This window comes from Pimephales promelas, chromosome 4 (assembly GCF_988280905.1).
Source record: "Pimephales promelas chromosome 4, fPimPro1.hap1.1, whole genome shotgun sequence".
NCBI lineage: Eukaryota > Metazoa > Chordata > Actinopteri > Cypriniformes > Leuciscidae > Pimephales > Pimephales promelas.
Genome location: NC_142772.1, coordinates 8,989,925 through 9,016,654, shown reverse-complemented (window position 1 = coordinate 9,016,654; position 26,730 = coordinate 8,989,925). Strand labels below are relative to the sequence as shown.

Here is a 26,730-nt window from a genome sequence, read left to right as displayed (position 1 = left end):
CACAGTTCCGTGCCGTTGGCGGAAAATAGTCCTCGTCGGCTTTGTTTCGCGCGATTCGACATGTTGAATCGGCGTCGGGCCGTTGGGGAAAGAGAGAACTCTGATTGGCTGTTCAGCTTAGTGAAAGAGTCAGTGCACGAGAATAAACGCAAAAGCAAGCGAATAAGTCAAAACGGTAAAGATAGAAGGCTGTTCTTATGTTACGTCTTCTTAGAAGTTTGGTTCGTGTTGCCGTCATGACAAGACAACTGTTTTCTGCGCGGAAAAAAAATCCCTTTTTTCATGACTCGAGATTAAACTGGTAAGGTAAAACCAACGCCATCGTTATTGTTCATTTCACTGTGTATGCAAGTACTGAGGAAGTCAGCAGAGCTGAAATACAGAAATGAAAACCAATTTTTGTTAAACCAATCACAACAGGCAATCTGACCAATCAGAGCAGACAAAGCTCTTGTAAAGGAGGGGTTTAAGGAGACTGGATCCTTGATTGAACAGTTTTAGACAGATAAAAGAGGTGATGCTGCAATGTATATTATGAGAAATGTTATTTAACCTTGAATGCATGAAAACCTGAGACATTTAAAAATAAATTAGGAACCTTTAAAATGGCATAATGGGGCACTTTAATGATTGTCACTTTGTTTCTTACATAATCTGACAAAAGAATGCTTTTGAATGGCTAATATTTATAATGAACCGAAATTTCAGGAAGTGAAAATATTCTTAAGGTCACATAATTTGACCTTTTCATGGCAAGTTTAGTTCAGAAAGCAAAATTATGCAAAATGCATTTTCCCTTGTAATGCACATTACAAAATTGCAGGTTAGCATCTAAAGTGTTTTACAGCCCGTTGTATTAAGTCCAGCAGATGTTATGTGGCAGTGCACCACGTGCTCCAGTGTTTGGATTCTTAGAGTGTTTAGATCAGTGTATCTCACTGATCATTATTGATGTGGGCAAGACGTGATCCTAGATCAGTGCTACAGATAGTACAGTGGCTGATGCATGACAGGAACTGGCCTGGGTGTTCACTGTAAATGGATTACCGTAGTTAGCTTCAATCCCAGCTGACAGACAGGAAGCTAAATGCGGACTCTTAGGAGTCTTTCAGGGTGCTGGGTTGTAGATGATAGGATTAACAAGCAGGAAGTTAAGGATGAGAAATGTTGACCCAGAAAGGGCCCTTTATCCACAAAGTGTGTCATTTTACTTTCTCACATTTTGAAACAAAATAAATATTATGCCAAGATTGAAACGTTTATAGTAAGCTCTTCCAAAATTAACAATCAATTACTTTTTAAAACGAACGAAATTCAAATTAAGAACTCAAATTCAAGTCCTCATGGGAAGTTCATATTTACGAGTTGGGAAGTGGAGTTTACAAAGTCAAGTGAGTTCATGTTTACAAAATGGAGAGTGGGGTTTATGACATCAGGTGCGTTTAAAGGGATAGTTCACCCAAAAATGAAAATTCTATCATCGTTTACTCACCCTCAAGTTGTTCCAAACCTCTATGTGTTTATTTGTTCTACTGAACACAAAGGAAGATATTTGGAAGAATGTTTTAATCAAACATATCTCAATCCCCATTGACTACCATAGTAGGAAAAAATACATACTATGGTAGTCAATGGGGATTGAGATCTGTTTGATTAAAACATGTCACTACACAGCGCTAAGAGATCCACTAAAGAAAGCATTTGAATTCACCACAGAAGCAATTATATCGTTGCGAGATCTAGTGAGAAGCATTCAAATTTCTCCGTTATTACGCACGTAACCTGCACGTAACCGCAGCAACCGCGATATTCACGTTTTTTTAATTTTTTTTTTATAAGGCTATAACCTTCTTGTTTTGAACTTAATGCATGTGTATTGAATGTTAAACAAGTTCATAACGATAACAAGACTGTTTATCATGGTGATGTGTAGCCTACAGGCTTCACACAGACAGTGAATGAGAGAGATCGGCAGAGCGCGTGCAATTACCTGCATCTGTCTTTGAAGTCGTGAAAAGCTTGTCGTGTCAAAGGGAAGCGAAATATTTGTCGCATCATCATTTTAACGTTCTCTTCACGGGTATTTTCCCATAAATGCGCGTCAGCAGCAGCGCTGGTAAGCATCCCACAGCACAAGGAAACCACGGGGAAATAAAATCAGTGAGTCACGCATTGAATGATATATTGGTCTCTAATAAGTGAAGCATCAGCTTCAGCGTTGCCCATGTGACGCATTGCTGCTCAGCTGAGCCTTGAAAAGTTGAAATAATTAACATCTTGTTTCTTTACATCTCTTTTAATGAATCAGCTTTTTTAAAACGTGTTCGTTGAATGAACGGTTCAATGACTCGCTCAAAGTCCGTTGTCATAACAATATGCGCGCTGAGTGAAAGTCTTTTAATGCGCATGTACTAACTGTAGACGCTGTTTAGTTTCGGTTACATTGGTTACTGAAAATGTCCTCGTTTTTGTCCACATCGTAAACTTTATTTATATAGCAACAAATACAGGCCTATAAATTAAATAAATAAATAAATGGCAGTAATACCGCATATCGCGCTATTGAGCCACTCAACATTACCGCAAGGGAAATTCCATAACCGCGACAGCCCTACAAACAGCGCTGACGTGGAAACCAGGAGATTGTGCCATGAATGAACTAGTTCTAGGCTTTAAATCCACAGAGCAGAAACATTCCCTATGGATCTAATGCAACATAACTGTAACCATGGAAGTTTGGCAGGAATAGTAAAATGCTTTCAAGTACGTCACATCTTTTTCCAGCACTTCAAAACTCTAATATCATATTTAAATTAGTGCTGTCAAACGATTAAAATATTTAATCGCGATTAATCACATTAATGTCATAGTTAACTCACGATTAATCGCACATTTGTATCTATTCTAATGTCTCTTGATTTCTTTTTGTCCCATTATTTTATTCTCATTTTAATGCTCTTATCAACATGGAAAAGTGGATCGGCTTGCTTTGTGCAAATTTTTTTATTGAAAACAACATTGTACCACTAACGTTACGTTTTGAGTGGATGACGAGTGTGAGATGCCGAAATGGATGCCGATAAGATTCTGAATGGAAAGTTTGCTTTTAAAAAGTTGCCAAATGGTTCAATTGACAAGATGCCATACTGATACTCTCACTTGGAGCAAATAATCTCTCACACAATGTAACAGTGTCCATCATTAAAAGGGTGAAAGAAATACTGACGAGGTCCTGATGTTGACGAGGGGCGGAGAATTCGCATCAGCTGTGTGTGTGTGAGCTTGGCCATCATCAAGTGGTGTTTCAGACTGGGCGTGCTGCGATGATAATAGCTCAGTTCACAACGACAAAACACACAGATTTTGACCCCCATCTAGCGGTGAAAAGGTATATGACCATCCAGTGAATATTAGTTTCTGTTCCTCTCAATTCCGATTTCGTTTTAACTCCTACGGTGGCCAATGTAGTCCAAGATTAACATGGCTTCCAGTTCGACCTCGTCCAGAGTGTTAACTCAAACGTAAACGTGAAAGGCGAAGCTTGAATTAACGGGTATGTCCCTTTTTGGCTAACGTACATTCAAGATGGAGTGGCAACATGGCGACCGACATTAGAACCCCTTACCCGTATGTATTTTCAATGGCATATTATACACTCACAAGAATACTTTATTACTTGAACGAAGTAAATATACATTAATGAGCACATATATTTTTGAAAGAACTACGTATTTTTAGCTAATAAACTAAAAGAGTTACACAGTGTAGCTTTAACTGACAGCCCTAATTTAAATGTTATTTTTTTTAAATGTCACAACCAAAACATTATTTGTTCATCTTTTAAAGATTACCCCCATTTCTAAAACTAAAAGTTACAAGATGTAGGAAAAAACTTAAACATTTTTTGCTTTTAATATATAAATATATTGCTTTTAACAAATCAATGAAATTTCTCTGGCATTTCTTTTTGCTGTATTGTAAACGTATCAAACTGAACCGTGAAATCCGTGAACCACTACACCCTTACTTATAACATATAGACATATATATATATATATATATATATAATTCTCCAAAAAACTACAGCTTTACATTAACGAACACATGTTTTTTCTATTTCTCTGTAATTTCCTGCCTGCCACTGGAGATATGGTATGGTGCTTCTGAGCATCAGCATGGGCTGACTGGCAATTTTTTCGTGGGAACTGAACAATAGTGGTGTCAGAACCACCGTGGCACGATGCCCTCGACCGGGTCTAGAGACAAAGTGTTCCTCAGTTCAGAGCTGCACCATGGGACAATGGCCCTTTTCACGTTCAGTCCCAATGGAGCTCAGCGGGTCCATATGCAAGTAGCCATCTGCTGATAGCAGCAGCTCTTTCTGCTGACCTTGCATCAGTTTTGAGGTTTCATTTATTTGGGTTAACAGATCCCAGATCTAGGCCATTATTCCGTAATGTTTGCCATAATTATTGACATTACTTATCACAGCATCATCAATAAGGTGATACCTGTTTTGCATAAGGAAAATCCCCAAAACAGACAATACATTGATTACACACTGATGGATGTCATTTATGTCTCTGGATAGTGAGATTTGACGCACTCAAACACACACAACATCAGTCTGTGGGCTCTATTTGATGGTTCCACCTGTACTTACTCTGCTTGTGGGCCTCCAGCCTACTTTGGCGAGAGGTTTGAGCGCTCCAAAGGGCAGGATGTAGTAGAGGAAGGACAGAGGCCATGAGCGAAGGCGGACAGTAGGCCGGGACATGCAGCTCAGCTGGCCTAGTCGCCGCCGCAGGGCCAACTGTGGGAACTGCAACCTGCACAACACATTCATGATGCCAAAGTGCACATAATACTCAAGACACATGAAGAATATGTCCAGGTGATCTAAATGTTGTACAGAAGGGGTGCCCAATGCTGGAGAACTACCTTTCCTGCAGAGTTCAGCTCCAACATGTTTGTAATTATCAAGTATATCCTGAAGATCTTGAGTAATTGGTTCAGGTGTAATTGAAGAGATTTAGAGCTAAGCTTTACATGCAGTCCTTCAGGAAAAGGATTGAGCACCCCTTGTGAATCTCATGAAACCTGACATGTCTGGATAATATTCCACCCTAAACAAAATCTTGAGAAAGAAATATGAAAGAAGTATTTTTCCTAATGACAGAAAATTACACATTTCATGACAATTAAGGATATATTTCCACACGTGTCATTAATAATAATGATTTGTATTTTGCATTAAGGTAAAGTAATTATAAATATTATTATGGTAATGACAATTGTAATATTTTTCAACAACATCCATCACTCTAATATAATATTAGTATTAAAATGTCATTTAATATTACTTAAATAATGTAATTAAAATATGGTAATTGCAAGTGTATCATTAAATAAAATATAAATATTAGAATAAATTTTATGGTGGAAAAATATGCCTAATTTTCATTAAAATGTTGGTGCATACTATTATAATTAATGTTGATAATTAATGTTACTAAGACATTGGTGAAATACTGATAACCACTGAGAACAAGAATTACAAAAAAAAAAAAAACCTCTAAAGTAAAAAGCCTAAATGTATGGTAATGGGAAATTGGCAGATTTTTCATGAAAATGTCACATTCCATTATTTATTTTAGGGTAAAAATATTACCTGAACATGTTTTCTTGAGATTCACTCTATAAAAACAGAACTGCTCTATCAAGATGGTAGAAAGAAGGAAAGAAATATTTATATAACATGCAGAAACATACACACAGCCCACTCACACATACCAAGAGACCAAACACAAAGACTCCCATACAAAAGACAATAAACAGCAGAATATAAATGCTACAAAGATACTTGAGATATGAAAGAGACAGAAATAGCAATTCTCCACTGTGAACTTAACCTTATGGTGGTTCACACTGCCTATCAACTACACTGACCATATATGCCGTTCAGCTCAACTCCACTTACATCAGTCTAAGGCAAAGGCTGCTTTCACCTGCTTATCACCTATAGTCTCATTTAGGGTTTACCGTCACCTTCCTGTTACACATGCTCTAGAAACGGTACCATGAGGAGAAATACTTGACTTAAGGTCTAGGCCAGTCTACACAATTCTCTTTAAGGGATAGTTCACCCCAAAATTAATATTCTATCATCATTTACTCAACCTCATTACGTAATTCCAAACCTTTATGATCTTCCCCCAGCAGAACACAGAGTTATTTTAAAGAATGTCAATGGGGTCCAATGAGATTCATGACCACATTGACTTAAATTGTGTGACAATATTTTTTTTATTTCATCTTTTATGTTTTGCACAAGAAAAAGTCATACATGTTTGGAACGGCATGAGGATGAGAAAAAAAAGGGCCACATTTTAATCAACATAAACCTACTTAACCAGCACGAACATGCATGGATTTGGGACATTTGGACAGAACTACTGAAGCCATGATATCCACCAGTAATCTTTTTATTTTTATTTTTTGTGACCGTTCTGCTATTTTTAGCACTTGTGCAGGCGGAAAACATTCCAGATCAACACAACTGTTGCCGACAGGAACAGCACATGCAAAAAATTTTGCACATCTATTCTGGTCCGGTTGATGCAACTCGTCGTCTGGTTTGGCTATAAGTAACTGCTTGCTTTTCTTGAAAATGACCATAAGATTTGCTGCTTCAGTTCTGGCTAAAGTGATTAGCTTTAGTGTGTCAGTGAAGTGGGTCATACTCGGCCCTGAAAGTGATGACACCGCACTAACGGGGTTGACAGGGACCAGGGCTGCAGCTACAAGGGCTATCTATAGAATATAATACTGTGTCCACCCTAATCAGGATGAAAACTTGTTCTGACCTGTGGACAGAGAAGACTTAGCCATAGTTGGCCTTACACAAACACTCCATGAGTCACCCGACTTTGGCAGGTATACTCGCAATTCAGCACACAACAACATCTTTACTTTGACCATTTCAAAATGTACTACAGAGTAATCTCTGTTTGAGGCATCAACACTTGCATCGTGGTCAGGTTGAGTAATACAGCAGTTCAAACAAAAGTACTACTCGTGTATTGATTATAAGAACTATGAATAGTCAGAATAGTACAGGCTCAGTGTGGGCAACCTTTCCGTGCCTGGGCTACACAATCTGCCTTCACAATCATCAAGTACATTGACCTGTCGTGCGTCACCATAACTGCATCTGACGTGTGGGCCTTTACTACAGAAGTGTAAATTTTTATTGCTCTTACTATAAATAGACAAACTGCAACAGGCCATAACATCGGACCATATTCTGCAGACCAGTCTAGTCATGACTCTGGTATAAGCGAACAGAAATAGTAAAGCTTGAAGTTCATTTAAAAAGTTAGTCAGACCACTTGGCGGCCATCTTGGTACTGGCTGCAAAAAGCAACTTCAAATCAATTATTAAAGACATGTTTTTGCTCAGTTCCTTGCACAATGCCATGTTAAGACCTCAAAACACTACCCCCATAAGGCCACGTGTCCACCAAAGTGTTTTAGGCAGCTGAAAACGCCTAACGGTGAGTGCTTGAGCGTTTTGGCGGCGCAGCTTTTTTTTTCCAGGTTATGTAATATCCACGGAAGTGTTACTGGCAGAGACGTGACGGTGATACTACTCTCCCACTGGTTAATCAACTTTTGAGAACACCGGTAATATCGATCTCATCCAGGGGGAGGAGCGATGTAATTTTTATTTTTTATCATCACTTACAAAAAGCTGGTGTGGCAGTGTGCACTTCACCTTCACTTTTAAATTAGCGTCAATTCATCCTTCCCAAGGAGTTTGATTGACATGCAATCTGACCACATACGTAACTGAAAACTATGAAAGCCATGTGACCGTACAATCGTTAAAAAAATAAAAATAAATAATAATAATTAAAAAAAAAATTAAATTTGAATACTCGCAGCGCATGTGCTTAGAGCTTTTATTTTTGTTTTACTTCCGCAAAAACAAAAATAACAACTTTATTCGACTATTCCTTTTCTTCCTTGTAGGCCTGAGATGAGAGTTCAAGAGATTTTCACGAAGCATGCGCGAGAATTGCGTTGTTATTCTACGACTTCTTGTTCAGGTCTCGCGCGTGCGTCGTGGATATCTCTTGAACTCTCGTCTCAGGCCTACAAGGAAGAAAAGGAATAGTCGAATAAAGTTGTTATTTTTGTTTTGTTTTTTCGCACAAAAAATATTCTCGCTTGATAAACTTATCGTTGAGCCGCTGTTGTCACATGGAATATTTAAACATTTTCTTCAATGACTTTCTGGGCCGTCAAGTTCCGAACCTTTAGAAGCCTATGTAGCAGTGATCCACCTCTCAAATTTAATCAAAAATATCTTCATTTGTGTTCCGAAGATGAACGAAGGTCTTACGGGGTTGGTACAGCATGGGGGTGAGTAATTAATGACTTAATTTTAGTGCTGTAGCGGCGCGTCGATGACGTCGATTATTCGACGTCAAAATTGCGTCTACGTCATATTTTTGCGTCGACGCTTCTTTATTTATTTATTTTTTGCATGTTCCCGGCGGTACAGCTTGCCACACACACGTGGGAGACCGAAACATTGCAGAATAGAGAACGAAGACAACTTGAAGTGAATGTGCTATCCATTAAATGAATCACACACAGTAAACAAACCCTTAATAAAAGAAAATTGCAATTTAGATGCGCAAACTGGGTGCCGGTGTGGTGAGACATACAAGCTCGGGCAGATTCGCCGGGCGCGCTGTTACAAAAAAAGGCGTACACACAGCCAGCCACAGTCTTGAGTCTTCCTGGTCTTGCGCACCCAACGCGTCATTTTTGCCGTGCGCACATTCGCGCTCGTGCGGACGTGTCGAGTATAAACAAGGCTTTACTCCGTGTCAGCACGCGCTCTGATCAGTAGGTGCACAAACCTCTCCCGATTCATCTCCAGTAGTAGCCGCCTCCGATCGCACCACTAACTCCGCCTCCGTTTCCCTCCTCAGCTGATATTAATATTTAAACGTTCTCTATGATAAAAAAATGTTTGTAAAAAATATTTTAATAACACGGTTTTGGCGGTTATAATGATGGTGTGTTCAAATACATAACATTAGACTAACGTTAACCAGCTTATAGTATCTTGATTCAGTATGCCAGTATTTATTTGAGATATTGTTTTTTTATTAATTGAGCAGCAGAAAAAATATTCTTTATATTAGTCGTCCAATTAGTCATTAGATTAGTCGACTAATCGATAAAATAATCGCCCAACTAATCGTTTAGTTAATAATCGTTTACCCCAGCCCTACTTAATTTTCATTTTTGGGTGAACTAACCCTTTAATAAGAGTGTGATCGTTCAACAATGGTCAACGGTGACAAAAAAAAAACAACAACTACTAAATACTGCGTAATTGTGTTGAATATTTTTAACGCTTAAAACATTTTTTTTGCGGTGCCGCGGTGGGTAAGTGATGAAACCAGGGTTGCGACTGAACACTGTGTAACACTGACTATCGTAGCAAGCTATTTACTACTATCTCATAAAATAAAATTGTATCATTGTATCACTAAAATGTTAACACAATGAGCGCTCAGCACTTTAGCATGAAATAGACACTTAGCGCTTCGTTGCGCTCCTGCCGTTATAAAAAGGTGGCACTACCATTCAAAACAAGTGGAAAAATCTTGGGTCTTGTGTAGGGTAGGGTGGGGTAGGGTATGCAAAACAATTTTTTTTCTTCATGTTTATCTGTTTCGAATCAAGCTAAACATGCTCTTAGCACCACTCACTGGACATTTAATTTAACTTTTTTAAGTGTCGCTAAACATGCTAGAAGCAGTGTAACATTTTTCGGAAACGTCATCACTGGCATCTTTTTTATTGTCTGGTAACATTGATATTGTATGTTGCGCTTCTTTAGCTCCAGTGATGCAAATAAAATGGTACAGTATTTCCAGCTAATGCGCATTTAAATGTAAACAAACATGCAATGCCTCTACGATAAAGGCGATTGGCTCTTTCAACTGTGATGCGTAATTACAGCACACATTGAATGCTATGAAGGGACAGTCTAAATTTTAGTGGTTTGTTTAAAATCAGTAGTTTAGCATTAAGTATTAAGTATAAAGCGTTAGCCTAAAATCATCCTGCAGCTTTCAGGCATTAGATTTATTTATTTTTTTCAGGCAAAAATTTTAGCATTGTACAGGAGGAACCCAAGTCAAAATATTCATTAAACAAAACAACAAACCTGTTAACAGTCATTTAACAGTTCCTCTGTGCTACATTTGTATAAGAACTGCGCAAGTGCATGGTATAACCATCAACAATAAACACTTTTAGCTCTGTGCATTATGCAACCTCATTCTATCTAGCGGATGGCAAATCCAGTTAATATGCCAAAGTGCGCGCTGCAACCTAGTGCGCCTGAACGGCTTGAAACAATGATTGTTGGTTTTTATGAGAGCTCTCTGAGTCATCAGGTTATCATTCAATTGAATTTAGAGCATTTCTACCCCTCCCCCAACCTGTCCAGTGCAGATAAATATGCATCAAAGAACCTTGCAGTTCACAGCTATTCACAGTGCATTACTCAAACTGCGGAGGATGTTCGAGAGGTGATGAAGGCAGCCTGTAAAAAGACAACAAAGTCTTTGGATTCACTCTCTCACACACTAGCTGTTCAACACAGCCCCCCTTGTTTTTTCATTGCAGGCACACATTGGCCAATCACTGGCTGAATATGAGCCTCCCTCTGCTCTACGCATCTTTCGCTCACTCAAGGGGAACAGCATCTGCTCCAAGTAGAGCCCTGCAAACTATGCAGTTTGCGTCGGACAGAGAGTGCCACCGACAGCCAAACGCTACGCCACAATTAGGCCAAACGCATTCGCATAGCTGGGATGGTGAAAGAGGTTTCCTTAAAGAGACCTGTCACACTAACTCCCACTGCACAACGATCGCCCCTCAGCAGGCTGGCCGAGTTCGTGCGAGGTCTCGATAATCCCCTCTCGCTCGCCCACTTTCCAGCCTTGCATGATCCTTCAATCGTCCTCTCTCACTTCAAGCACACCGTCAACAACCGGTCTAGATCTGACTGAATTCCCCCATCATCCACACACACACATTACATTCTCAGCCTGAACTACGTCCTAGCTTCTCACACACTCCGTGCCGGTACCTGAATCGGCTTCGGTTGCTGAGCTGAGGCGGGCCCCCCGGGGGTCCAGGGCCTCCCGTGCCGTCGCCGTGTGCGGGCTCCCCTGTCGCTCCCGCCGAGGAGCCCGACAGGCGGAAACGCCGCACATCAACCCTGACTCTGTGGAGATTGTAGCAAGAGGGAGAGCTGTGCAAAGACCTGCAGCATCTCACCATTTCCCCGCAGTGCTCCGCACCGGCCCCTTTTGCTGCTGCTTTAGACTCCGCTGACACATGATCACTGTGGAGGGATTAGTACGTATGGCAGGCTTTAGCCCTCTCTCGCGCTCCCTCCGTTTGTTTGGCCCGGTGGTTTTCCGCTGCAAAGCTCAAAGACCGGCCCTCCCTGCTGTGTAGGATGCTGGGCTGCGATTGGCCGGCAAGTGGATAGGTCCACCTCTTCCTCTAAGCTGCTGCTCAATTCAAGGACTGGTGCTGCTGGGAAGGCGGCGATATGAAAAGGACAGGGAGAGGGAGGGGTTTGTAAACAGACAATCCTGTCAGCATGTTCTCAGTAGATCCTGAATTCTATCTCTGACCCCATCCCCCCCCCTTCTATCCCTCTCTACCCCTCTCTCATCACTTTCCTCGACTGAAGGATAAAGAGCAATGTGCTCCTGACTGTTATGATAAACTGTTTCTGATCTCAGAATCACTTTCTCTACAAACTCCACTGCATCAACACACCCTCAAAATACACATTCATTTAAATGATTTTAAAAAGATAAATTATTAATTTCTAAATGTCCTATACAACATTTAAGTACAGTGGGTCTGAAACAGTAATCGCTACCATAAACCAATTTATATGAATTCTATTATACTTAAGCATACACACCATTTATAATTAAAATATATGTTATGCAAGTAACACCATTTATTTAATATTATCATCATCATCATCATCATCATCAATATTAATAATATTTTTTTTTAGGACATTGGACCCTACATTGATTCTTCATTTTCACATGTATTGAGATACCGTGGAATATCTTTTTTTGTCTTTAGTATTACATTCATCGTGTAATGTTTCTATCATAATTTCAGTCTATTAAAATAAGTATTTGTGCCTCGACTAAGTTAAAAATGTTATCAAATAAACGACAGGCTTCTGCTGCTGAATTACAGCATTAACATACTTTTAAAGAAAACCAGAAGTCAGTGCACTTGTCCGCCTGCAATCACATGAACGTGGGACTTCCTATAAAACAGGAAGTAAACCTTCCTGTCTCGACTGATCTTTTGATCTGTACAAATGAAAATTTGTGTATAAAAACCCTGAATGATTTCCACTAGAAACCCACTAGAAATAATTTTAGTATTTCTTTGCTTATTCGACAACATAATTAACATGATGATGAAAGAATTCAAATTCAAGCCCACAATTCAAAATACAAAACCATTTAAATTAAAATGACTTACAAAAGGGAAATCTTCACTCTCACGTGTACAAAGTGACACAATAGGAAGTCTGTCGTTCTTCTCAAAGGACTATACTCCTCTCATTGTCTCCGTACTGGGATCCGCACAGATATGGTGTGCTGTGATGTCAAACACTAAATATTAACCAGAGTTACTTCCTATTTGAAGACTGTCAAAGTGCCCATCCCACTCCATAAACACATAAATTATACGTATTCAGTAGAAAGTCGTTGATTTTAGCCATGAAATGGTATTATTTTTTGGGACCCTTTCTAAGCAAGATAAGCCCTTTTGGCTTTGTAAGGATATGCCACATTCTGGACTGGATGAAAAGCTTAAAATGGAAGAAAAAAAATATATAATAAATGTAAGACAATATAATTATACAGTCTTCCATACCGTTTTTGGTCACAACACAAATTAGTGTTAGTGCATCAATTTAGTATGATTAAAGAGCATCAGAAGAATATATATTATATATAAATCCACAAATAATCAATTTAATATTGATTTATTACCTTTGTTACATTGTAACAAGAAAAATCTAATTTAAAATAAAGTAAAATAGAAATCAGTTAATCTGAATTGTATTAATACTTCACAATATTACTGTTTTTCTTTCATATCAAATAAATGCAGCATAAGAGACTTAAATTCTTGTCAATCAGAGACCATTAGCTCATTGATTTAGTATTGTGAAAAATGAGTATCATTATCAGAAGACTGTGTTTTCTTGATTGATTTTCCTACACCTCTAGGCAGAAAATATAACAAAGCAATTGTGTGTCTGAGAAGGTTCTTGCAAATGGGCACACCTACACAAAGAGCGCGGGTATCTCTGGCAGCGAGGCTTTCTGCCGCACTGTGCCTTATCTGTAAAATACATCAAACCCGCTAAACTGAAATCTGTCCACATATATCAGGCGCAAGATAAGTGAAAAGTCCTTGACTGAAAGCCTGTGTGAACACCGATCATTCAGTGATCATTCAGGGACCATTCAGTGACCATTCAAGCCTTGAGTGTTGCAATGGTCTAAGCCAAATACATATGCATGGTATAGATACACACAGTTAAATATAACTGGCTATTTTTAAATATCTAGAACACAATAAACTCACTCATAAGGGTTAAAAATGGCATTTTTAGAACTTTTTGTTGTTGGTGCTTGTTTTTGACACTGTATAAATAGTCCTGTCCTTCGCTGCTTTGTTGCCCAACCCCCTTCCTTACAAGAAGAAATCTCACCATTGTTAGTGAGGCACACGTCTGCCATGGTGCTGAATACCCTTAGAAAACCAGGGCTTGTCAATGCCAGGGCTAAATCTGCTGTGTATTGTTTTAATAAACATATACATTGTGTTGGTCCTGCATTCTACTTTTGCCTGTGTGTAACAAATGCAAAAAAATGACCTCAAGAACCAAGCTTTTAGAGGTTGTGACAACTGACTTTATACCATTATAAGAGTTTTGTGTGCAAATAGCACTGTCCAGTGCCCGCAGAGACAGGTCATTAACAGGTCAGGCCAAATAGAAGCTCCACGTTGGAGGCTGATGTTTATCTGTTGTATAGGGCAGATAAAAACACTAGAGCACTGAAGGGAAAGCCTTCAAACAAAACCGGCCAATCAGACGCTTGTGACACCACTAGTGAATTTCAACAGGCACTCAGGTGATTCGGGACAATCAAACAACCACATCAGCTGGCTGGTAATAAAGGCCAATAGGCCACACAACATTGAACCTGTGGATTGTCATTACATCAGAGAACATTTCATTAAACTTAGAAACAATTTAAATCAATTCATATTATGAACTGATTATTTAAGTATGTGATCAAAAGTATGAGTTTGATGAGCACTGGATTAAAAAAAAATAATGCTTTTTGTTAACTCTTTCCCCGCCAGCGTTTTAAAAAAAAGTTGCCAGCCACCGCCAGGGTTTTTGACGTTTTTCGCTAAATTTGAATGCCCCGCTGAATATTTTCTTCCATGAATATATGAAGATGATATATATAAAAATAAAGATCTGAGCCTCTGCTTTTAGGCAAAAAAAACGTTTTTATTTTATCTTCATCTGTTCTTTTTTTATTGCCTCTTGAACAGAGGTAGGTTTTGTCAAAAACACAACATTTTGGACAAAAAACTGAGAAAAAGGTATTTTTATCAAACAAGTGCATTTAAAAGCAGAATACATTCAGATGTTGTTTCCTTCATATATAAAACTTTCCAAAATAAATTAAAAACATAAAATAAATGTAAAATATATCAAATTTCCCAGGATGTAAGGGAAATTTAACTTTTGCAATAAAACTTCTGCCTCTGCCTCTCTGTGTTCTACCTGTGAATAATGAATAATTGGAATTACAATAAACAGGCCTAGACACACACACACACACACACACACACACATACACACAAATACATATTACAATGTGGTAAATGTGCACAAAGAGAGAAATAATTTGACAATTACACCTTCATATTTAGACAGCCACACATAAATGCCTGCACACACACATACATATTATAGTGTCATAATATTATACGATCTATCTGCGGCACGTCCATGGCTAGAACTTTCTGTGACAACATGTGGATCTCTCTCACTGACTACTTCGTCCCGATCAGATTCAGAATTATCAAATAAAGAGTGATCGGACTCCGAGTCCATTAACCTCCAGTACTTCAGCCATATACCTCTGCATTGTCTGTCTGATACATTCTCACTACTCCACTGTTTGAGACGATTGCAATCTGTTTCTCTAAACAAAGAGTTGCGCAATCATTCAGGACATGCGCGCGGGTCTTCCTTACCGTATACCACCTAAAACACGGATACCCGGAAAATTCCGTGTTTGGCGCAGATGCGTTTTTTCATTAAACACGGAAAATTCCGTGTTTGGCGGGGAAAGAGTTAAAGGAGTAGTTCACTTAAAAAAAAAAAAAAAAAAAAAAAAAAAACTTTTGCTGATAATTTAATCACCCCCATGTCATCCAGAAGATGTTTTTGATGAAAACATTCCAGGATTTTTCTCCATATAATGCACTTTACTGGGAACCAAACGGTTCAAGGTCCAAATGACAGTTTCAGTGCAAACTATTCAAAGTGCTTTAAAGGTGGAATACCTAAGATTTTTGCATTAAAATATCCCAAAATCACAAGGCCAGTGTTGTATATTTAGTTAAGATGATAACTTACAATATTCCCAATGTTTCAAACAATGTTTAAATCGCGAGAAAATTTAGATTTTAACCAAGGAAACGGGGCGTGTGAGCAGGGGTGAGCTGGGAGTCGCCAGTCAATCGCATCATACCTCGGTTTCCGCTCGTACTACGTGTAGTCCTGGACAAATGCGGTAGTTGTAGTTGTGCGTTAGCGTCTATCAAGCAACAAACGTCAGCTTGTTTCGCGCATTTGTTATGGAATGGAGCACAATTATTCTTTTCATTTATTCTCGGAATGTGAACTGTTGGCTGTAAAGGGGGTCGCACACCGGACGAGAAGCGCCACGCCACGTCTAGGACAACTCCACAGTATCGCACACCAGACGCGCACTTTCTCATCAGTGTAAGGCCAGCAATATTGTTATGTTTAATGACAGGAAATGAAGATAATGTCTGTTCTATGTTATTGTACTGTACAATTAAATACAATCGTTGCTGAGTCTGCATTCTGAAAACTTTACCTCAGAGAATCCTTTAATGAATGAATTGAGAATCTCACCTGAAAAATCTAATAACATCAGCTATTGTTATTCAAGCAGCTGATTTCTGTAAATGAATGCAAAACTAAATGCATATTGAAGCATAGGGCGAAGTCAGGATCCATTAGCATCGATTTGAGACAAAAATAAGTCACTTCGTCCAGTGACTCGTACAGTAACATCTGTGATAACTAATTTACTTTTAAACCTGACTTCTCTTGCGGTTATTTCAGTTTAATGAAAAACAAGCACGTCATTAAACGCAACATTTATAGAAATCGTGCTATTTTACCTCATCCATGACAACTAATTTTCGATTCCCGTCTGACTGATTTATCCACGGTGGAGTTGAAAACAACAGTTCCCATCATTCCGCATTCCTCCACTGCGTCATCAAGCAAAGCCGTTGTTGTTGTTTTGAATGTAGTGCCCTCTAGCGGCATAAAATCTTAGGTATTCCACCTTTAAACGATTCCAGACGATGAATAAGGTGTAACGATCGCTCATTTGAAAAAAAATTACGAAGTTTAAGTTTTATAAGCTCAAATGGTCGCCTTGCTCTGTTCTCTGATGCGCATTCGTGACTCTCCTGTTCTAACTCGTTTATCAAAATGAACAAAAATTTTCGTGTCATTTGGTTCATTCAACGAACGAAATGAATGAATTGACTCGGAAAAAGATTCGTTCATTTTGATGAACGAGTTCGAACAGGAGAGTCACGAACGTGCATCACAGAACAGAGCAAGGCGACCATTTGAGCTTATAAAACTTAAACTTTGTTATTTTATTTCTTTAAATAAGCGACCGCATCGCTTGATAAGACCCTTATTCATCGTCTGGAATCGTTTAAAGCCCTTTGAACAGTTTGCACTGAAAATGTCTTTTGGACCTTGAACCGTTTGGTTCCCATTAAAGTGCATTATATGGAGATGGAATGTTTTCATCAAAAACCATTTAAGACATGGACATCTTGGATGACATGGGGGTGAGTAAATTTTTAGCAAAAGTTTTTTAAAAAGTGAACTACTCCTTTAAGGTTATTTAAATAGGTTAACAATAACCCTATAACGCCGCCTACTTTATGTATATTTTATACACACATTTCGAAGGTCTCTAAATTAACTTTGCTAAAAAAAAATCTTGTATTTTAGCAAGTAAAAGGCCTTTTAGAATAATTGTAGGCTATAGGTCGTACATGCGTCTTGTGAAATCTAACAACTTAGGTTAACTTGAACTAATTTTTTACTAATGTATTATGCAAGTAGTCTGCTGTACTGTTACATAAACTTTTCACTGATTTATATTACAAGCTATTAAAACTTCATATTACTTTTTTGGCAATATAAATGTCAGCAACTGTACCCAATATGAATTTTCTCAGTTTGGGCCTCTGAATAAAATAGAACAGTTTTTGACAAACTCCTCCTATATTATACTAAACAAGCCATTAAAGCCTGATGGTACAAAAACTTTTTTTTAAATTTAGTCTAAAGGTTAAAAAAAAACGTTCCATTTTATCAGGCTTAAATAACCTTACACAAGCAACAGATTTTTGGCTTGCCAAATGAAACGCACTGCCAAACTCTTGATTACCATAACAGCTTGACATCTTCAGCAGTGTCACACTGACACTTTGAGCCAGGTTTGAATGTTTGCACACCATGTATTTATCAAAGCAACACCACAATCAAAAAAGAGCGGTGAAAAAACATTTTGTCTGCATCTTAGTTTACACTTGTCCACTTCATGCTTTTCGTTGATCCAATAGCAGTCTAATGAAAAGACTGGATGTTCAAGCAAAACACTACGTAAAATTAACACCTCCCAAATAATCAAACTAACAAACGTTTTTGATTTAGATTTTAAGGATGTAACATCAGCTTTCAAGTGAACTCTGAAGATTGGATTTATACACATTGCAGAAAGAAACATTTATGCGATTAAAATAGCAATCAAAACTAGTCAAGCTTGCCCAACTTAATATGATTATTTACCATTTGAATCCAACCATGTCATGTCACAAAATTGAAAAGTCAGCCAGTTAACTTCATTAACAGCTGGCTCTTATGAACCGGTTCTTTTTAGGGAGTCAAAAGAGTATTATTTTCCACAACACTTCTCATTTTTGAGAAAGAGCTTGTGTTTGTTGCCCAGCCCTGTTTGTTTGATTCGCGAGAGAAGTCAAAGCTTACACTATTCCTACGAGTGTTACTCTTTTGGCGTGAGTCAACTTGCGTAGGCCGTCTGCCAGAAGCTAGTTATTTTAGTTGATAAAGTTTTAAATATGGCTATTTTTCTTACACAAACGCATCGTTTCATGCACTTTTTAGATGCACTTTTATGGACTTCAAACATAAACAGCCATTCACTGCCATTATAAAGCTTGGAAGAGCCAGGACATTTCTTTTTATATAACTCAGATTCGCCTGAAAGAAGAATGTCATATACACCTAGGATGGCTTGAAGGCGAGTAAATCATGGGGTCATTTTCATTTTTGGGTGAACTATCCCTTTAATATGATATTCTAATATTGATCTAGCTTACTGCAATGTAACAACTGTCTCATAGCATCCACGGAGGCACAGAGTAACATTAACATAAACGTCAACACACTCAAATGTATTTTGATATGATTATTTTAACCAAGTAAAACAGCGCAGCCACAATTTTAATTTGTTAAAGGACAAGTTCGGTATTTTACAATTAAAGCCCTGTTTTAAGATCGTCCCTGATGAAATAGAATAGTTAAGATTGTTTTTTAGACAGATGCTCCCGTCACGAGAATTTTTGGATTCTTTGTTAGCACCCCCCCACCTTCACAATGGTAGCATAGGTGCACTCGAACAATCATTCATAAAAACGCATAAAACTTTAGTTTAAAAAAGACGTGAAACTCACCGAGTGGTCTGGGGTGTTCACTGATATGCTCACACAAAAATCGCTGCAAAAGATGCTTTCCAACAGGTTTTATCGTAGTTTTTGTCCAAGTCCATTTTCTTCCTGTTTTCGGTCGAAGTCCACAGTAATAAATTGTCGAGTTCACGTGCGCGATCATTGGTAACTAGATAACTAAGGATCGCGCACGCAAAATCGATAATCGACTACTGTGGACTTCGACCAAAAACAGGAAGAAAATGGACTTGGACAAAAACTACGATAAAACCTGTTGGAAAGCAAATTTTGCAGCGATTTTTGTGTGAGCATATCAGTGAACACCCCAGACCACTCGGTGAGTTTCACGTCTTTGTAAACTAAAGTTTTATGCGTTTTTATGAATGATTGTTCGAGTGCACCTATGCTACCATTGTAAAGGTGGGGGGGGGGGGGGTGCTAACACAGAATCCAAAAATTATCGTGACAGGAGCATCTGTCTAAAAAACAATCTTAACTATTCTATTTCATCAGGGACGATCTTAAAGGGTTAGTTCACCCAAAAATGAAAATTAAGTCATTAATTACTCACCCCCATGCTGTACCAACCCAGTAAGACTTTCGTTCATCTTCGGAACACAAATAAAGATATTTTTGATTGAATCTGAGAGCTGGATCAGTCCTACATAGAATGCCTAAGGGACTGGCTCTTGACGGCCCATAAAGTCATTAAAGAAAAGGTTTAAATATTCCATGTGCCTACAGCGGCTCAATTATAAGTTTATCAAGCGACGAGACTACTTTTTGTGCGAAAAAAACGTAAATAACGACTTAATTCGACTATTCTATTACTTCATTATGGGCGCATGCGCGAGAACTGAGACGAGGACGTTCTTCTCCTTCGACTACTTTTTGTTACCGGCTGCTCCGCTTAGGAGTTTTACCGCCACCTACCGTATAAAATGATGATCCATATATAAGGCGCTCCGGATTATAAGGAACACTGTTGTCTTTTGAGAAGATTAAAGGCTTTTAAGTGCACCTTGTAGTGCGGAAAATACGCTAATTGAAAAGCGTATGTACAGCGCGCATCTTCCTCTGCTTGTAAACAGAAAGTTTTGCGCTTCCAGCTATATCAGCACATCATCTTATACGGTAGGTGGCGGTAATACTCCTAAGCGGTGAGCAGCCGGTAACAAAAAGTAGTCGAAGGAGAACGTCCTCGTCTCAGTTCTCGCGCATGCGCCCATAAAGAAGTAATAGAATAGTCGAATTAAGTCGTTATTTATGTTTTTTTCGTCTCATCGCTTGATAAACTTATAATTGAGCCGCTGTAGACACATGGAATATTTAAACCTTTTCTTTAATGACTTTATGGGCTGTCAAGAGCCAGTCCCTTAGGCATTCTATGGAAGAGTGATCCAGCTCTCAGATTTAATCAAAAATATCTTTATTTGTGTTCCGCAGATGAACAAAAGTCTTACGGTTGTTAAGAAAAGTGATGAGGTGAACTGTGCCATCTTAAAGGGAAAATAAAGTCAAAAGCGCCTTTTACCCCAGTGCGCCCACACACACACACACACTTGAACATGGGCTCCACAGAGTATCTCAGTATCCAGAGACATTGAAGACATTTAACACGTTATTCCATCAGTGTCCCAACTTAACTAAACACAGGACAAAAACTGAGAAAAATGGCTTTAGGGTTGAACATTTTGAATGATTGTATCAGTTTTCAGTTTCAGTAAACTTGAAATGTTTTCATACTTTAGTGCATGGCACACAACCTCCTTTTCCACATCCTAATTTCAGCACAGACAACACATTTTCAATTTTCAACAAACAGTTTTTATTGAATTTTACAAACAATGAATAATGTGCTTGAGTTTGACCTTACCTGAACTCCATTGGCAATCCGTGGTGGCACTTCAATGCCAATCTTTTCCAGCTGCCGATCTTTGTATCGCCCATATTGGTCGTATCCTGCATAGCCCCCGCCTGTAGCTATAAGAAGAGGAAGAGGCCGTACTCGGGCCTGTAGTCCAGGAAGACCTAAAAGGGGGAATTCACACTTTTATTCAGCAAAAAAACCCTTAAATTGATCAACAGTGAAAGTAAAGACTTTTACAATGTTACACAAAAGTATTTTTCAACTAAATGCTGTTCTTTTGAACTTTTTTATTCATCAAAGAACCCTTAAAATATAGATCACAGATTCTACAAAAATGTTAAGCAGCAGCATAATTGTTTTTAACATGGATAAGACATATTTCCTGAGCAGCAAATCAGCATAGTCGAATTTCAAAACAACGATATGACAAGTTAAGTTAAGCATGTTTTGTTGTACATGTATAAGGGGTTAAATGGCCAGGCTCCTCACTACATTACAGATATTCTCCACCGGAAATGTATTAGGCCCTTAAGGTCCTCAAACAAGTTGATGCTGACTGTGCCACAATCTGAAGATAAATGGTGACCGTGCCTTTTCTGTTGCTGCTCCACGTCTGTGGAATGAACACTTCAGGCTAATCCTCACTACTTAATTTGTGTGTGTTCCTATTTATGCATTTTATTGTCTGAAGTGATTGTACAGCACTTTGGTCAGCAGTGGTCGTTTTAAATGTGCCTTGCCTTGGCAGGTGTTATACTAGAAAGTACATTACTGCCACCTACTGGGAACTGAATCAAAGACTTTTCCTCTCTACCCTTTTCTCTCCCTCCAAGACACTTCAGGGTGCAATCCACACTAACACTATGTGTTTAGATCCTGTAGTGAAGCTCAGATCCTAAATTCTTTTATACAGATTAGTTTTTATTAAATATTCGATCAATATTAATACTTTACTTCCATTATCAGGACTTACAGTAGTCAACATTTGAAGTGGATCAAAAAAGTTCAACACAAGACAAGAACAGGGATTGTTCAAAATGTATAACTTTGATGAAAGGTTTTGATTCAATTCAAACGTTGACTACTGTATAATCCTCTTCAGAAATGATACTTTTCTTGATTCCCCAGATAATTTATTTCTCTCATTTGAATATTTCTTGCTATGCATAATTAGTCTACATGTTCTACCGTTTCTCTAGTCCCACACCCCTCACACAAACCTGTCATATTATATAGCATTATTCAGCCCTGTATGGCCTATACTGAGTCTGGAAATAATACCCTTCCTTTCCCCTCCTTAAAATTCCTTAATCTTCCGGCCTGCGGTTGTATGAAGTAAAGATGTCTACATTTTATTTCATTATCCCAGATCATTCGCCACTTATAAGGGATTTGTTTCTTTATTATTCTTCTCTGATCTACTGTACTTTATCTTTATTTCAATATCTTGATTGCCCATGTTTTGTTTTGCCAAATAATCTGCTTCCTCATTCCCTTCAACAACACCAACATAGTGCAATCATTATAGCAAGTAGCTCCCCTGTGAACACTAATACATAGTCTTGATATTCTTTTCTCTTCTTCGGTTTTCAGTTTTGGAATAGTGCAGGCAATTCCCACTTGTCCTTTCTCTGGATCCTTTGATGCAAAGTCCATATATATTCTTAAAGGGTTAGATCATCAAAAAAAAAAAAAAAAAAAAAAAACAATAAAAAAAATTATATAATTTTATTATATACATTATACACGTCATCATTTACTCCCCCTTAAGTTCCAAACCTGTATGAATTTCTTTCTTCTGCTGAACATAAAAGTTGAGAATAAGTTTCTTATTTTGAAACTTAGTTTTCAATGGCAAAAAGAATAAGTTTGAGAATAAGTGAAAATTTAATTAAAAAAAATAAATAAATAAATTCAAGTAATACATTAGTAGATTAACCATCATACTTTCAATTAATTTGGATAAATGAGCAGTCAAAGCTATAGGTTTATAACTCAAAAGGACTGCTTGGATCCTTTCCCGTTTTCTTTATTGGAATTATTAACACCTCTTTCCAGCTGTTCTGTCATTTTCCCTCAGTCCAAATCATACACATTTTAGACTGTGTAAAATCCTTTGAAGTGACTCTAAAATAAGATGTTCCCCTGTAGTGAAAATTCAAGTTTTTAATGTTTATATGTCTAGGACAAACCATGTGCACTGCAAATGCATAAGTCAGCACTATTGCCGAGTATTTTCTCCTTAAAACTGCAGTGAACCAAAGAGGTTCTCAAAAACACCGTCACAAACTACACTAATGTGATGGATTTTTTAATAAAATAGTAAATTATTAATTCTAACATATTTAAGACAACATTTTGTTCAAGTGTTAGAATGTTATGCGTCATCTGTTTTGGATGTTCATAACTTTTTCTTCCTTCACCCTTTACTTTCATTTGTTAGATTATCTTTTAGATTATCATTTTTTATAATTACTTATTGCCTCACCCATACTTAACACTGGAGTTCTTTATCCACTCATCTTTTTAATCATGTTCCGGACATCTTGAATTGGAGTCCTTTTACCCATTTTATTACATTCATTTATAAAAGGTTCTTTTTTTTCCACTCCTAATTTTCCTTCTAACTTCGGCTTGTGCTCGCTTCTAGTTGATCAAATACTACCAGTTATGGCTCCAGTATTTTAAAAGCTTTCAATTCTCTTTAATCACTATATTAATTTACTTAAACCACCAAGGAACCATCTACTCCTCCCTCTTCCCTTTACTTCATGGAATACATTTGGATGACACATTTTGCATTACTGACACAATCTGTGAGTTTATTATTTCAATGTCACTTCCTTCATTCATCTCTAGTTGATTCAATCCTATATCACTCATCTCTAGTTCAAGTTCAAGTTCAAGTCAACTTTGTCAAACCATGCAAATATACATTACGCAGAAGACTGAAATTGCTTTTCTCCTATACTCCAATGTGCCATATTAAAACAAAATTTAACACCTACTAAATTGACTAAACATACGGCAAGACATAGGCCACAACTAAACAAGTGCAGATAGATATGCGCGCTCATGACTCTCCTGATCGAACTCGATCTTAAAAATGAATGAATCTTTTTTCGAGTCATTTGGTTCATTCAACTAATGAAATGACTCGAAAAAAGATTCGTTCATTTTGATGAAAGAGTTCGAACAGGAGAGGTACGAACGCGCATCACAGAACAGAGCAAAGCGAGCATTTGTGCTTACAAAACTTAAACATTTTTATTTATTTTTGAAATAGTCGATCGTTTCGCTAGATAAGACCCTTATTCATCGTCTTGGTATCATTTAAAGCCCTTTGAAGCTACACAGAAAGAAAGACATGGACATCTTGGATGACATGGGGGTGAGTAAATTATCAGCAAAAGTTTTTTTAAAAGTGAACTACTCCTTTAAGCCCTCAATAATTTCTAAGTCACTCAACCACGATCTTTTACATGGATTGTAGAAGTTCATTATTACATGACTATCAATTCCTGCTCATACTTTGACTGCCTTTACCCACCACTTTATATGGCAATTCTGCTTTCACAAACGTAATACATCTTCCACCTTCGCTATGGTTTCAATCTCCTCACATTTATGTAACCATTCAAAACAAAATCAATTTTGGGGTTTAGCTAACCATGACTATTGGATACATATTACTTCAGGGTTCATAGCCTATGATCTATATATTCTTTGAATTTCTGACTATTAGGAACCAAACTCCTAGGGGCCAGTTGTTCAAAACATTTAATCAGGAAAAAAAATGGGATTTCCAAATCCGGATCATTTTGATCCAATCCAGGATCAGGTAATCAGTCTTACTTTTATGCCGGTTTTTCAAAGCAACATTGGACTGGATCCCCCTGATCCAGATACACAGTTTTCAAGATTACCAGTGCTTTAAATGGGACAACATATCACAATGTGGGCTACCAGCTATGTAAAGAACAGGTAGAAGAGCCAACATGGGGTCACTGGAAGTGTTTCTTATTTTGAGACAAAACACAAATGGGGACAAGATAATTTTTCTGAATAGCTTAATTGTTAGCCTATGTCTACTTTAACACTGTTACAATGGATACACAAGTCAAGTGCAAAATATAAATAAAAGTATATACAATACATGATACAAATATATTATTTGACCAATTTTAAAGTTTTACTACATTTTCTTCCTGAAATCCACCTTGAAATCCTACCCCCTGTTGGGATCAGGATAATCCTGTTTTTTTTTTTTTTGATCAAAGTTATCCAAATCCCGTTGACAAGTTTTGAACAACACAAACTGAAGGAACTAGGATTGGATTCCCTGATCTAATCTGATTTCAGATTCCTTCTTTCCCTTTTGAACAACCCATTTTCAAGATCTGATCCAATCCGATAACCAAAATCCGGTCAGCTTTTCTTTGAAAAACTGGGCCCCTGCATACCACTGAAGAATAGTTAGGAGCATCATTATCCATAACATGCATCTTGGCTATTTTGCATATATGCCATTATTCTTCTCTAATTGTTTCCCAGGTCAGCCCATTTACATCCATGAAGAACCTCTATTCAATTTGAATTTTGTCCATTCTCCTTTCAGTCTATGCTGAACAATGTATTACTTCAACTATAAAGATAAGACATTTTTCTTTTTCTAACAATGATATCTTTTATTCTTTTATCACTTGCATATCAATAGATATGACTTATGTCACTACAAGTTCTACCCTCCCTTTATCATTTTATTTGTTCTTTATCTACTGCCTTGACGGCATTTGCATAGGATAACTTACATTTTGCCATTCCCTGTTGTATTTCTACAGCCACACTATGATCTCCACCACGATTTCCCATGTTCATGCTCTCCCCCGCAACAAGCACATCTCTTCTTTAATCTACATACTGCAGCAGTATGTCAGTATCTCTGACAAATGGTAACATCGCAACAGAGGTTATACATCTGGATAACTAATGAATCCTACTTTGACTCGTTCTGGCAGAACTCCTTCAAATTTCAGTAAAACTGAAACTATTCTACTTCCATCTCTTAACATTTTCAAACATCTTGCTTCCATCATTTTATCTCCTTCCAAATTTCTTGTTACCTTGTCCTCCTCTAATCACTCCTCTTATCCAGAAGCTTTGCCCAACCATTCTGTTAGAATATTATCTTTATACTCATTGCTATCTTGCTTATTACTACGCAGGACGCGAGTGGCATGATGTGACAAAAGACAATAGAACCCATTTTAATCAGTGATGTTTTCTACATTGGACGCAGCGTGACGCGACACAACAAATCCCTGACAGCAAATGGATGCCTCGTTTTATTTATGACTTACTGACATGAAGAACAACTGCTTTGCAATTGGCGCTTTGTCGCAACCAGACGAACATCATGAAGTATTCCTGCACATTTGTCCTCCCCTATTAATTCCTTCAAATCTTTTGTCAGAGCAACTGGATTTACTCCCAACATACCTTCTCCACAAAACTATCATTCTTAAAGGGTTAGTTCACCCAAAAATGAAAATTAAGTCATTAATTACTCACCCCCATGCTGTACCAACCCCGTAAGACCTTCGTTCGTCTTCGGAACACAAATGAAGATATTTTTA

The 26,730-nt window shown here is 37.8% G+C and overlaps 1 protein-coding gene across 6 annotated transcripts in view; it reads right to left on the bottom strand.

The window, feature by feature from the left end:
- pisd (phosphatidylserine decarboxylase) overlaps positions 1 to 26,730 on the bottom strand; it is a 48,623-nt gene that overhangs the window by 14,852 nt on the left and 7,041 nt on the right. Inside the window, exons 1-3 of one of the 6 annotated variants that reach the window (XM_089129915.1) lie at positions 21,101 to 21,239; positions 11,186 to 11,637; positions 4,664 to 4,829 (exon numbers count right to left, since the gene is read on the bottom strand). In XM_089129915.1, the coding sequence (XP_088986041.1) occupies positions 4,664 to 4,829; positions 11,186 to 11,379 (360 nt within the window). In that variant the 5' untranslated portion in view covers positions 11,380 to 11,637; positions 21,101 to 21,239. Of the gene's footprint in view, positions 1 to 4,663; positions 4,830 to 11,185; positions 11,641 to 12,627; positions 12,769 to 21,100; positions 21,256 to 26,730 lie in introns of those variants that run through there. The other 5 variants (XM_039661843.2, XM_039661842.2, XM_039661845.2 and 2 more) reach the window with 5 other exon arrangements.